Source organism: Crinia signifera, chromosome 1, assembly GCF_055691185.1.
Source record: "Crinia signifera chromosome 1, ASM5569118v1, whole genome shotgun sequence".
Taxonomy (NCBI): Eukaryota; Metazoa; Chordata; class Amphibia; order Anura; family Myobatrachidae; genus Crinia; species Crinia signifera.
In genome coordinates, this window is record NC_139217.1 from 110,263,629 (window position 1) to 110,279,469 (window position 15,841).

The window sequence follows — 15,841 nt, forward strand, 5'->3', positions numbered from 1 at the left end:
TAGGCTGTGTTTGAAAAAAGTCAGTAAGGAGGTGATTGGCTGGGCGTTTATCTCTCCTTATCACCCTTGCATTTATCTCTTGTTAAGGCTTAAAACATCTGCCCCAATATATCATACATGAACAATGTTTGACTCTACATTACAAAATCTGCTTACAGCATTAAGGGAGGTATTCAATCCCGGCCCCTATTTCCGCTGGCGGAAATAGTGGCCCTCATACATACAATGTTGGGTATTCCGACAGCAATGAAGGCAGTTTCTGACAAAACAGATCTGACTCAGATCTGTTTTGTTCAGAAATGGCAGCGGATTGTCGAATTCACAGACGTTTTTTCGAAAATATGAGTTTATTTTCACCGATCCACGGACTTTCCGACATTTGACAGCCATAACATTGAATTCCGACTGTAGAGTTACTGTCGGGTCAGATGAAAACGGCACGGGATTCCGACTGTTGGGATGTTCAGACTGTTTGGAATCCCAGATTAAGTGTTCTGCGGATACATATGACCTATACTGAATCTGTTACCTGAGTGTCTGTGCAAACCTGCAGGCACAGAGTCTGGAGAAGTCACATGTGCTTTGTAGTGTAGCTCTTTGTGACTTCTTATCAGACAGCTGTTCTATGAACCAATTTTCTATACTGTGTTGCTAGTCACGTTTACAATCCTATAAGTAAATTGTATAGCAGCGCTAAGCCAAGCAATCAGTCGCCAGGCAACACACAGGATCTACAGTGTATTAATGCACTCCTTACCTCCTAGATTCATCCCAGCCTGGAGACACTTCTGTAATCTGCATGCAGGACAATTCTTCCTCCGAATCTTGTCAATAATGCAGTCATTCCTTCCTGCACACAGATAGCTGTGCTGCCCTGAAAAATACACAGGGACCATTTATTTTCCATCACAATGCTTTCACATTTCGGAGCATATATTGCTTTATACACTTTTACGTCAACATGAATAACATTAAAAAAGATGACTTTCAAAACCGATGGGAAATGGGGTCACACTGAAACAAAAACTTTGACGGAGTACAGAAAAATAAAGACACTGATGGATGCATTGCAGCTTGCTGGGAAATACAGATGCACAAGACATCACTGTTATGTAGACAGATTGATCCTTTTCAATTTATGTCGTTTACTGTGAAACTATTTTAATTATCTGTTTTCTACCAACCTTAAACAACCACAAAGTATCTGAACTGCAAAGCAAATTTACAAAATAGGATTAAAACTAATTTTACCAGTTGAATCAAATAGAAACCTGTCTACTGTATGTCGCTCTCCAACACCCCTTTCACACAAAAATCCCAATCCCTGTCCAATCATAGACGTCTTTCACATCATGATTTCTACCTGGTTATTCCTGGGTTGATACTGCACATGGGTGCATCGGTAAGTCTTTTGTCGGCTCTTCAGGATATTGGACAAGATGCATCAAATGCATTTGGTGTTCAAAACTTTAAACATTCAGTTTTTAGAGATTTGGTGGCTTGCCACATATATACCAAGCTCTAAAATGTGACATTCTGGGGCATGGATGCCGTTTCTTTAGATGGTGTTGTCCAACACCCATGTGCTTATTTTGCATTTTGCTCTAAGAGGTGTACAACCGGATTCTATCTTGCAAAGTGGGTGGCCGGGTTATGGAGGTGCCCAAGTCATAAGACTTGTTTACCCTTCCATGTGGTCGGGAGAGTCACCCAACGTTCGGGAGTCTCCTAGCAAATCTGGGAGAGTAGGCAAGTATGTACATTTAATTCTGGTCAAATATTAATAAATACACACAAAACAATTTGACTTGCTTTTTCCCTGAAAATGGGAGGCAGTGTATACACAGTCCACATACCTAAACTAGTTTCCCGCTAGCATTTCGGCCATTTGTACAAAGCAGCTCCATTACAAACTCATGGAGACTGATTGTTATAAGTTAGGCATCAACTGTATGGTAATAATTATGATGAAATTATTACATGTAGTAACAGAATTTTAAAGGTCAACATAACATTAAAGACTAAATGGGGAAACCCCAGTCTTCAGAATACAGCTGGTTTTTAGATTTATAATTAGCACATCCTGTTGATCTAGCAAAAAACTGCTAATCTATAACAACTTTCAATTTATTAGAACATGCTCATAAATAACATATGTAATTGCAGCGTAGATGATAAAGACGTATCTTTGTTTGTTCTCTGTATTGCAGTAAAATGAGAATATCACCCAATTTACTACATTAGTACAAACTATTTTACCTTTTCCCCATAAATATTCAACAAAAACTGCAAGTCATTCTGTACAGATATCCTAATGGCACCCACTGCAGAGATGTATAACAATTCTTATTATGAGAGGAAACAAGCAAATCTGGGATTATTGTTGTTGAAAGAAGTTAAGGAACTCCCATGAGCCTTGTGCTGTGCTTACATCTGTTTCTAAACTTCGTTATTACAGTGCAGGTTTGAGGGATACCCATGCTCGAGTCCAGATGGTTAAAAACAAACTGACTGAGGCAGGGGTTCCCAATCTTTTTTGAATCACAGCACCCTAGAGTATCAGAATATTTCCCCAGCATCCCTAGGCCAAAAAAAAAGCAGAATAAATATAACATTAAGTAGATTGGGTTTATATGCAATTCTTAGGGTCAGTTATGTGGTAAAGGGCAGAATTTGCTTCTGTTAGTACATATTTTATGATTGGCAGCCACCAGCACTGTTTTTGCCCATAAATAATTAACCGTAAATAATTTGTATTGGTCCTGGACCACCAACCCGGGGCAACCCTTCAAGTGTCCCGAGGCACCCCAGGGAGCCACAGCACACAGTTTAGGAACCACTGAACTGAGGTATTAAGTCACCTGTGATCAAGCATGGATATTTGTAAAACTTAGACTGTAATAACTTAATGGTATTTGGCCTACAGGTAAAGAAATACATGTCAAGGAGATATTTAAACTAGATTCAAAGGGTGGACAGAGGACTTAGGGAGAGCTAACAAGGCCCATTTCCACCTTTCTGGCACATTTTTTGCCAGATGATTTCCAATTGTAATTCCACCAAACTTTTGCATGTACTGTTATGGTGCATATAATAAATCGGCAATGTCTCCTTATGCCTGTCGACTATACTGTATACCATCTATGTGGAGTCTTAATAAAAGAATAACTAAGTTTCTTCAATGGAAAATATTTGGAGGATAGAGATCTACTTAGTCATCGGCCTTTTGGCTAAGATCAAGTGTAGTATCTGTTCTTATCAGTGGGTATGGACTGGCCTCTGGCAGAGAATAGAGAAAGGTGGGACTGAGTAGCTGCTCTGATGGGCGGAGGGTGTGGGACCCCTCTGTTTTTTCCCGGGAGCAGTGAAAAGTCTCACTAAGTATCTTCACCTCTGCCTTTGGTAGGAGGTGTTGTTTCCGTAAATCCACTGGTAAGAGGGGGGGAGAAACACTGGGCCTAGTAGACTCTCTTGACGGGGTTCGTAGCCCCCGAAGGATGAGTCAGCGAAAGGCTCAGTCTAGTATCCATTCCCAGGGAGCGGAGAAAAGCTGAGACCGAGTAGATTGGTCCAGGTTGGCTAACCACCAGCCTGGGCACAGCGAAAAGCTCAGCCTAGTATCTTAACCCTGGGAGCAGAGAAACACTGGGACTGAGTAGATTGCTCTTCCGAGGGGGGTGCAGCCCCTAAGGGAGTCTTTCGAAAAGCCCAGTGGAGTACCCATTCCCATGCCGGGGGCTGGAAAATGCCTGCTGGTGAGACGGAGAAAAGCTTGGTCGGACGCTGAAGGGTCGGCTGCCTGGAGCCCGAGGCTGCACTGTGCCCCCGGGGAAACTCGGGGGTGCCTGATTTGCACTGGTGATGTCCAGCACCATGCACTGAATGGCACACACACTGCGCACTTCCCTCTAGGTTAGGCTACACGTCCTTACCTCGTCCTTTTGGATGGGGTAGGACAATTTTTTACACCCCCACCCCGGCCTTCTGGCTAGGGCCTCTTTTATTTATTTCTTTGATTTGCACTTTTGAGCACTTCACGTTTTTCGTTAGTTTGTCACGTTTTTTTGATTTGGGTAGTGCGGCTGTCCCTAACGGGCCTTCCGTTCCCCAAACGTGGCTGGGACTCTTCACCTTTTGGGGAGAGTCCCGGTCCCCTCGAGGGCAACCCCGAGCCGCAAGGCGGAGGGAAGCCTAAGCGGGTCTCTCCAAACCTTCGGGTGCGGAGGACCCACCGTCCAAAACCCTTCCGGGGGTGGAGGAAAAGCGGGTCTCTCTGAGCTTCGGCGAAGAGGACCCACCGATCCCTTTTTTCCCTTCCTCGGCCTTATGGTTGAGGGGGGTTAGGGGAACCATGGGGCCTTTCTCCTTTGGGAGAGGGTCCAAACGTTCGTACGGCTGCCCCCTTTGCACGTGTTTAGGCACAGCACTGGTTGTGGTGGGAGCACACCTCGGGCTCCCTGAGTTTCTTCAAACTCATCTACTTAGTCATCTCCCATTTTTTGCTAATTACAGATTAATCTTGGACATCCTGAATTTGTATGCATTTTATGCTCACCCAGCTATAACTATTGCACTATGCTAGTTGATTTGCCCTGATATGTTTATTATCCAGCCCTCCAAATGCACAAATACATGTATATTTGCAAGACTCCTGGTTAAGCTAGAACAAGTAGTATTTTTTGAGAAATAATGAATGATGCAATCCCACTTAACGAAATGCTGGGACACATTTTACCAGTGCATAAACAAAATCTGAAGGTGGTTCTACGGAATCTCAAAATGGTTCAAAAATCTAAGGCCAGGTACAGTACACATCAGAACCAGGTGTTCACAGCCAAAATGGCGGCAGGCATATCATACCCTGTGCACACACTTCATGATGCAGTGGTACAATGGCATAAGCTTACATGCCATGCAGAATAAAGCAGCATGACATCGTCAGCAATATATTTTGTCCGTGGAGCATGTCATGTCATGTCATGTCATGGCATGCATGATGTCATTAGATTTGCCCGGAAACTAGAAATTGTGCCAATATGGTTGCAGTGAGCAGCAGGCACAAGACTACACCCTTCTGAACTGCTGGGATATCACTGGCTCTCCCCCTTGCTATCATTTTAACAGTGCACAATACGTACTGTATTTCTTTGGTATAAATACACAAACCCGGAATTCACTGTCTGCCTGCTCCCAGGGGCATCTTCCTGCTAATATGGCAAACATCTGAAGTGGCATGTGCTTGTATAGCATACTGTATGCATACTATTTAGTTCATTAACACAAATATTTTGATCAACATTCAATTCAAATACTGGCTTCACTTGCCAATTTACTTATTTCAAAATGTATCAAATTCAGTGGATTACAAAAAAAAAAACATTTTGGATTTGTTCTACATTTGATTATACAATCAAGGTTGAATCTTTTTTGTGTTTGTTTTAGCACAGTTGGAACATGTTTAAACTGGAATGAAGAAGTTTATTATCCAGTGTTACGATCTTTCCTAATAAGTGACCTATAAATAGAAAAAAAAAATAATAATATTACCAAGCTCTCAGTCGTGGTGAGCAAATGGTCCATACAATTGACTTGGCACAATGACTGATGGGAGCAGCCCAGGTCTGTTTCATGGCTTATTAGGAGTGGAGAAATGGTAAAACAGTGTTATATAACAGACATGTGATGTGGCCTAAAAGAAAGACTGAAAGCTCAGCCTGCTGTTGCTGGGCAGTTTCTAGATACTCTGAGAATATCTGGAAGGGAAAACTTTAACAAAGAGGATTCCTAACTGCCCAATCATTTCTCTTTATTATGTATGATATAAGGCCCATTAATAAATGTCATCGCTCTCAGAGCACGGGGAATAAAGAGAGAGGAAGTGCTGCTTCCACTGACCGCCCAGTATTCCCAGTTCTGCATTCTTACTTTGCAAACCTACACTCTAGTGATACCGTCTTCAACAACAACAACATGTATGAGAACAACACGTTCTCTTACATGATACAGTGTGGTAGCACTACTGAAGCATAGATGCCAACTGGCAGGAGATCGTTCATCATACTTTATGTCACATAAATCGGATGGAATAGACATGCTTATATTAGTAGTAGTACGTTTATTTATAAGGCGCCGCAAAGTGTCCGCAGCGCCGTACATAGCAAACAAAAAAAAACTAATTACAAGGTAACGTACAGGGTGTGTTGAAAGATACAGTATAAATAGGGGTATAGCTGGTAGAACTAAAATCAGCATCAGTTCAGAAGTAGGTGTCAAAATTGTCAAGGAGACTGAAGATGAAGTAAACCTTTACTATAATTTTTGGGGTGTGGGACATTGGGTTGATGCATATTAGTTAGTCATGCATTAGGATGACCACTGAAGGTTGACATGGCCAAGGTCGACACATGCATTAGGTTGACAGTCAAGAGGTTGACAGGAGTTTTTCTTTTTTTTTGCCCTGAATGTCGACATGGGCACTGTCGGCAAGTGTACCAATGCGCTCACCACGGTTCGGGCACGTTCCACCCTACGCTCGGCACACTATACTATTCTCCCTCCGCGCCCCAGTGGATGGTAGGGTATGAAATACCAACTGTCGGCTCAAACAAAATGTGAAAAACTCATGTCAACCTTTTGACTGTCGACTTAGCTATTGTCAATCTAATGCTCGTGTCGTCCTTCCAACTTTGTTGACCTAATATGTGTCGACCTAACGACCGTATACCAATTTCTGTGACTTGTTTCTATTGTGTTCCCTCTGTAAATATATTTACTATCGCTGATTTCATTGCTTTTATTTTGATTTGATCGCAGCAGATATAGAATAATCTGTTGTATTCCATTAACATCACTGTTTCTAACACTCAAATGTTGTATATTGCTATGGTTTTATAACCATCTGGCTGAGACAGGAGGGGAAGGTTATTACTAGGAAGCACAGAGCACAAAAACTTGTTGGAAAATCACATGTGACAAAAAGCAGCGGACCACCTGACACAAACCGGAAGATAGAACACCATCTACCGATTTTTAGTTATTGATTATAGTATCTGGTGGTGATTTTCAATAAAACTGCCAGTGAGTGCTCTAATTTCATTCTGTCTGTTCATTTGTGTAGTAGAGGATCCATTTGTTACGGCCCACACACACTAGAAGATAAAGTGAAATCTAGCATTCAGAAAGGGCTTTCTGAACGATATCTTTTCACAATATCATCTGATATCGTTAACGATGTGCGCTCATCGTATCGTTAGCGAAAATTGATATCTACCAATCATTCAGGTCAATTTGGCGATATTGTTCAATGTGGATGTACACTATTACATTAAACATAAAAGCTTCTGTACTGTTGTACAGTAATAATAACAGACCTTTGAGGAATAACTGTGTCAGACTTTCATTGGATTGTAATACATTGACACCTACAGTATACAGCACTCTACTTACACATAAGGTACCTACTGACTGATCTCTACACAGCTGAGCTTGTGGTTCCCAACTTGATGAATGTCAGATGACCACCTTGCATCATATCAGTCATCAAGTTACCACTGCTGCTGAATCATCTAACCACAATGCCACCAACCAGTGTGACACTACAAAAGTAAGTTTGCTTTTGTAAATATAGTAGATGTGGTTATGGTTCCAACAAATGTTCTATAACTATATCATGCAGGACCTCTCCCTTTTATTGCTTATGGAATAACCCTGCATGTATCCTGAACAGTCTTTGCACCATTTCTTTTCTGGAGAAATAATACACCATTTCTCCACCTCTCAGACATCACGTGCACCAGTTCTCGACCTCTCAGACATCCCGTGCACCAGTTCTCCACCTCTCAGACATCCCGTGCACCAGTTCTCCACCACTCAGACATCCCATGCACCATTTCTCCACCTCTCAGACATCCCGTGCACCAGTTCTCCACCAGACATCCCATGCACCATTTCTCCACCTTTCAGACATCCCATGCACCATTTCTCCACCTCTCAGACGTTCCGTTCACTATTACTCCACAACTCAGACATTCTGTGCACCATTTCCACTACCGCTCGGACATTCTGTCCACATTTCTACACCACTCAGACAATACAGTCTGTGGATCACATCAGGCATTCCATGTACCATTTCTGCTCTGTTAAGACTGTTTTCTAAAAGTTGATATGTATGGTCTTTTTGCTACAACAGATAAGTAATCTTCCTTCTAAGCTCTTGCCAGCTCAGTTTAAAGCATGGCAAATGGAAAAGAGCTCAAACATGTATTGGAAAGAAATGTGTGGGGCTTTAGCCTACTCACTGTAGATGACACCACTTTGGAATTTTGAGTATAAATATTTAAATGATCCTTAAACATGTCTACAAAATGTTTAAGCTGAATGGTATAATATATACCATTGGTATATATGAATGAATGGTATAATATATACCATTGGTATATATGAATGAATGGTATAATATATACTGAATGGTATAATATATACCTTATCTGAGAAGAGAGAAGGCAAACCTTATTTCATCTAGAAATGGGATACAGTCAATAAGTCGACATGCATTGGGTCGAACACTGAAGGTCAACATATGAAAAAGGTAAGCTAAGGTCGACAGGATTGGAAGGTCAACACAAGTATTAGGTCGACAAATGGGAAGGTAGACAGTCAAAAAGACTAACATGAGTTTTTCACAATTTTTTCGTTTTCAGCAGACATGTGCGGACAGGAGGTATTTCATGCCCTACCATCCACAACTGCGTGGTGGGAGAACAAAATAGTGTGCCGAAAGCATGGTGAGCATGAGGGATCCAAGCGAGGGGACACGCTGCACTTTGACAGTGTCCATGAGCACTATGTCAACAGGACAAAAACGTGAAAACCTCATTTCGTTCTCTAGAGTGTTGATCTTATGCTTGTGTCAACCTTCCAACACTGTTAACCTTAGCCATCACCTGTGGTGAAACACCTTTCTTATCAATTACCAACAGTAGCTCCCCACAGGTGATGGCAATCGCACATTACCAGGGGAGTCCAGGAACAGAGCATTTTCTCCCTGAAGGAGAGGGTTAGGTAGGCAAGTATGGTATTAATTGGTGGAAAGGGTATCTTGATGTTAATAACCGACAGAAAACTAAACCATGTAACTAAAGCACTGCCTACATACATGGTTTCACTTTTACATATAAAACACGAAAACAAATGCTTCACTTTTTGTAACAGGTAAACCAACACTGTAGATTGACACTTCACCAGAGCTTCATCTTTCAACTTGACAAATGAGAGTACCACATCCTCTTTAATGCATAAATAAACAAAAACGTGAAAATGAGACTCCTCTATGTAACGAAAAAGTTTAATTATAAATTTATCTTTCATTCTGTTTAATATCGAATTTTTAAATTAATCTGCCACAGTTACTTAATTTCATATTGAGTAGATCAGAAAGTACTATAAATAATGTCATATTGTAGGTGCATTATGCACTATTAGTATGCACAGTAACAACTGTACTACATATAGTAATTACTAAAAAAACCTACAAGTATTAAATTATTGAAGAACACCAAGAGCGGAAATTTACAGTTTTCGCAAATTATACCAATTTTTCTCCAAAAATATTTTGTTAGGAGTCTATTCTACATCGCACAAAAGAAAAAAAAAACCTTTTCACACAATAATACACCTGCTCAGTGAAGCAATTATCGCTGGTAATGGCATACACCCCATAATCGCTTATCATTGATGAGTCTATTACAGGTCGAGTATCCCGTATCCGAATATCCGTTATCCGAATTATTCCGAAATACGGACATTCCAGAAAGTGAAAAAAAAATTTTTTTTTGATAAAAACTCACTGGGGACATATGTAACAGCATCACTGGGGACATGATATGTAACTGGCACTATATATGTGCAAGACAATGATTGCTTGGCATTCAAATTCAGTGCTGAGATAGTACACACATTTTGTTTCACGTTTTGAAACCTTGTTTTTTGAACAATTAAAATATGTTTGTGTGTATTTTATGTGGTAATAAAATATATTTGTGTGTATATTATGTGTTTATACAGCATAAATGCAAGATACTTCAAAATACATCATTGAAATATTAAAATATTCCGAAATACGGAATAATCCGTTATCCAAAATTCTCCTGGTCCCGAGCATTTTGGATACAGGATACTCAACCTGTATATGCCTATTCTATTGCATTATTGGAAAGAGCACTGGCCAGACTATCAATCATCTCATATTATTTATTTTCAACTAAGCAAAGTTCACCACCGGTATGGTCTGATCACAGATCTTTTTCAAAACATACAGACAGCAATCAAACTTCAAGGTAATGTCAAAACAGATAGACCCAGAAAAGCAGAGATGGCCGACACCCATGCAGGTAACAGACAAGTGGTACAAGTTCCCTCAGTGCTCTACTGCACCCCATGACCCAGAATGACCCCCTCTTGCCCGCCTCCACCCACATACCGGTGTACACCTTTGAATACTGTGCTGTTGTACTTGAATAAAACAACACTATAGATCTCTCTCTCTCTTATATATATATATATATATATATATATATACACACACATACACACACATACACACACACACACACACACACACATACATACATATATATATTATTTTATGTCATGGTGATGTCCCTGTGTGTGCTAGTGTATTAGTATATAGTCTAGTATTTGTGTCACTGCAACTAATTGTTTAGATTTTCTATATATCTAAAAGTTTGTTAGGGTTTTTTTCTCAACTTCTGCACCGCATCTTGCGTGCTCTGCTGAGGTACGGTACACACTAATATGACTCCTAACACGGCACCTTTTTTAAGTTCATAACGGCCTTCTGACTTAATTTCGAACTTGAGCAGACAGGTCGGAGAAATGCTACTTTTATGCTTTCAACCATATAATCCCACAAGTGATTCTATGTCTCTCAAAAACAGTGTACCCCTCAGTATGTGCACATCCCATTTACACAAAAAGAAATACACTGCATCTGAATATATTTACTTCTGTAAATAACCATTATTGCAGGAGAAACATTCAAATGTAATTTTGCTAAATAAAAGCGTAAATGAAGCAAACTGCCTTTAGTTCTGTGCCTAACATTCTCTAACATCAGTGGATCTGTCTGGGAGCTGAATGGAAACACAATACAGATACAAAATTGTTGATGCTTCCAGACCTAGAAGAATTGTAGCATAGGTGTGCTACTAACTACAAACACTTTTTCTGTGTAAATTGTCTTCCCTAATGTTATTCTACACTATGGCAAGAAAATGAGCAGAGACGTCACCATGCACAGCTAGATGACATTTGATTGAGTAGTCTATGTGGGTGGAAAACTTGTTTTTCGTTGTGTTTTTTTTTTTTCCCTCGCTCTCTCTGCTTAGCAGCAAATTGTGTTAAAAATATCAGGCACTTTCACGTCAGTAAATAACTCAATGTAGCCGTTTAATGTGCAGCATGCGGTGCATGTTTCAGATCAGAAAATCTGGATTCAAATAAGGAGTACAAAAGAAGACCTAAAATTACTTGTCAGTTGTCTAATTACAAAATGTTTCATTATGTTCTCATGACTACGCTCAGTTTATTTGCTGAAAGACATTTTCAGTGCCAGGTATCGTAAATCTGTGGTCCCCAGAGAACGCTTTCAGTGGCTGCTAGGATCTGATGGCAGGTAAGATACAGTAGATACAGGCATTCCCCATAATATAGCATGATGGATATGAATCCTGAGCTGACCCTCATATGATGACGTATAGTGTTTGTTTATGCCGTACTTACCCTTTTGGCACAATGAGCCATTAATTTGGGAGTAAGGGGTGACAATGTGTGCAACCTAAACCAATCTGCATCTTCAGTATGTGCATTCTATTCCATAGGATCAATAGGTCTGTTCTGACCACCTTGTGGCAGGATTTCAGTGCATCAGGGAATCCCACTGACCTCCCCTATAGTGATAACCAGCAGAGGGCGCCATTTAAAAAAAATGTGTTTACACAGTGCAACAGTTGTATGATGTGCAGAGCAAACGGTCAGTTGTGGTGATTGAGCATCAGCATAACTCAGCTGTAGATGCTGCTGAATCATTCACTAAAGTCATTTAAGTCACAAAAGCTCAGTGCACAGGTGCTATGTATTAGTCATTCACCTGACAATGCATAGCAGGATTGTGTCACGGTTTCATCTGGTGGCTGAAAAACACATTGCATGAAGCCTCAACATTAGGGTTTGGGAAATGTGTTCTCATAAAGAGTAAATGTGCACAGGATGAATTAGTTGGTCTTACAATAAATGTAATAATAGCTTGACTTTTCTACAGGGATTGTGAATGACAACCTTATTGTGAAGATGCAGACAGCGGCATCCAGATGGTCAGAATCCTAATTGACCCAGTAAAGTATTAACCCTACCCCTCCTGCAGCCTACTCTAAACCCCCCACCCGGAGCCTAATCCTAACCACTAGTGCAGGCATGTCCAATCTATGGCCCTCCAGTTGTTGTGAAACTACACATCTCAGCATGCCTTGCCATAGTTTTAGCCTTCCCTAACAGCAAAACTGTGGCAAGGCATGATGGGACATGCAGTTTTACAATAGCTGGAGGGCCATAGTTTGGTCATGCCTGCACCAGTGCCTAACCCTAACTCTAGAACTCATCTTCGGGATCTTAACCATCAGGGTCCAACTGTTGGTATTCTGATTGCCAAGAATGATCCTGACTGCATTCCCCCTACAGCTGTAGACTAACAGAGTGACAAATAAAGTGGTCTTCATGTACAAAGGAGGACAATATGAAGCCTCTTAACCAACGTGGAAATAAAATCCAGTTGAAAAATATCTCCTTAACAGGATTTACCAGATGTGACCTCAAAATATCCAAAGGTCTTCCACAGGAGATAGCAAGTAAAACTAAAATAGAATAAATCTCGTAAAAACAATTTGTGTGGTTCTGCTAGATCACTATGAGTCCAGGTGCATTTGTAGTCCCTCATTAGAATACATTCTGTAATTCTTTACACAGAAGTTTATTTTCTCCACATCTCCGTATACCAGGTACCACATCATATAGTAGAAGTAAATTAAATTCACAAAAGCAGTAATACTTCAAAAAGCTGTCTGTAAACAGTCTACTGTCTTATACCTCAGGGACCTCAGATTCCGATAAGGAGACGCTTTTCTTATTTTTCCATTTGAAAACTATCTGTGATGATACAAGCTATCTGGAGAGTTATAAAATACATTCGCCTAACAGAAATGTGCAGTCATTTGTGCTGATAAAAAACTGTTTATGTGATCTATTAGAATGATAAACCTGATTTATTATTGTGGTAAGTGCATGATTTACATATGCAAGGACAGATGCAATGTAACATCTCCGAGATATTTTCGCATCTAGTAAGAAACAAAACATACCCCATTTATTACACGGCCGGTGGACTTGAGGTTTTAAATTGAATTAAATGCACAGTAACCTAGAACATTTTCCAAAGCATGAGACCAGTAAGCTATCAAGTACAAACAGTCATGCAAATTCCCACAATCGATTTTCTAAAGAGTATGGTTTTGTTTGGCTAGGGAAGTACAGAGAGGAGGAGAGTGGTCAGCAGAGTTAGGGAACCAGGCACACTGAGGGCTAAGGCACAGTAACAGCTGATTGGTGAAGGACACATAGCATAACTACAGGTGCAGCCATTTAGTTTTTGAAAAGAATTTGACTTTGGAAACCAGAAACCTTCCGAAATAGTTTTCTCCATCTCTGCAGATTTGGCAATACATTTCCTGGCTAGGACGTTAATTATTCAGACATCATAACTAATTGAATGTCAAAATGATTAACAGTTAATTTCCAATGAAATGGAAAGAAGAGACAAATATAAGACAGGGAAAACTGCAACCCTGTGTCATAAAGAAATGCAATGTGACTTAATTGCTTATTAAATGCTATGTCTGCAAAAGAAAAAGGAACATATGACCATTTTTAATAAGTATTTTGCGTGTCCATGAGCGAATAAAACAATGAGACGCTGACTGTCCATATATTAGGGATGGCCATCGATGGCAAAAGTGCAACTGACCATCGATAGTGTATTTCTATTTAATGCATGACCATCAATGTTTTTACATATTGATGGTCATCCATTTTCTTTGATTGATTGGCCTGTGGGGCAATAAAAATACAGGGGCGGAGCTTTGTGGGTGTCAGGGGCGGAGCTAAGCGCCGTGTCCCAGCTCCTTGGTTTAAAGCAAAAATGAAACTATTCGTTTAAGCTTCACATCGATGGTGGGAAACCATCTGGTTCTCCCCCATCGATGGCAAAATTATTCAACATCGGCCATAAACCATTGATGATTTATAATCATCGATGGTCTATGGCAGGCATGTCCAAACTATGGCCCTCCAGCTGTTGTGAAACTACAAGTCCCATCATGCCTTGCCACAATTTTGCTATTAGGGAATGCTAAAAGTATGTCAAGGCATGCTGGGATGTGTAGTTTCCCAACAGCTGGAGGGCCACAGTTTGGACATGCCTGGTCTATGGCCATCCCTACCACATATACATAGTTGTTCAGATGAGATAAGCTTTTTTTATGGGGTTGACACCAAGGTATACACAACTCAGGTTTGAGGATCTCACATGCGTTTTTGCTCTTCACCTGCTGAGGAGCACAGTCTATGTAAATGTAAGGCATGCAGAACCTTACTCCCCTTGCAAGTGAAGGGGCATAACCGAGTGGTAACATATAGGTAAAGATTAAGTGAATGTTTGTCAATGGCATATAGACAGGTGTGGGCTATGTATGGATTTTCTGTATTAAGGAAAGTGCTGTTGCATGGATGATGATTTCTCTAAAACCATTGGTGGTATATAATGCCGCCCGAGTTCGGTGGCCGTGCGGGATGCCATCAGAACTTGGATGTATTTTTAAAGGGGCAATCTTTTTAAAAAAAATCATGCCTTGTGATGTCTACTTTTAAAAAAAACAACCTGCACAGCTGTCTAGCTCGGGTATCATTACATCCGACCCCAATTTCATATTTAAGTATGGTGCAATTATACATATGCGTACAGCTCTGCATACATGCAAATATCAGTATTTCATATTCATATAGAAAATTACATGCTATAGAGACCTCAGCAGTAATCTGACTCCATTAGAGTTAAGGAGCCCACACACGTGTTGATTTTGCTTTGCAATGAGCGCTCCTGTATAGTCCATATCGCAAGGCAAAATAGTATGTGCAGGCAGGTATTTCTGTACTACATCGCATCGTGTCTAGTTCAAATCACAACCTGTGTTGGGAATCGCATGCAAAAGTACTTGCATAGTGTAGTCTAGTCCAAATCGTATGTACTGTACAGGTACTTCAAATAGCACAGTGTATAAAGTTCAAATTGCATAGCACACATTGGGGGAAATTTACTAAGAAGGGAGGTCTATTTCAGATGTGATGTTGCTATGAGCAACCAATCAGATTCTATCTATTATCTTCTAGAAGGTGCTAAATAAATATCAGCATCTGACTGGTTGCTCATAGCAACATCACATGTGAAATAGAACTCCCATCTTAGTAAATTTCCCCCATTGTATAGCTCAAATCGCACCTAGCACACATCGCACTGTGGGGTAGATGTATGAAGCAGTGAAGTAATAAAGTGCTTGGTCCTTTATCACTGGCCAATCCGTTCCAAACTGTCCCTTTTTAAACCCAGCCTGTAACTTAACAGTCAGGAGCTGATTGGCCGGTGGTAAAGAAGCAGACACGCTTCGGGCTCGGTGGCTCGCTGCGCTCGCCACACTATATAAGATCAACTCCATGCGTA

The 15,841-nt window shown here is 40.6% G+C and overlaps 1 protein-coding gene across 3 annotated transcripts in view; it reads right to left on the reverse strand.

The window, feature by feature from the left end:
* The window catches only part of NR3C2 (nuclear receptor subfamily 3 group C member 2), a 288,702-nt gene that overhangs the window by 89,498 nt on the left and 183,363 nt on the right, over positions 1–15,841 (reverse strand). For all 3 annotated transcript variants that reach the window (XM_083171448.1, XM_083171434.1, XM_083171441.1), the window contains exon 4: positions 758–874. In XM_083171448.1, coding sequence (XP_083027574.1) covers positions 758–874 — 117 coding nt within the window. The remainder of the gene's footprint in view (positions 1–757; positions 875–15,841) is intronic.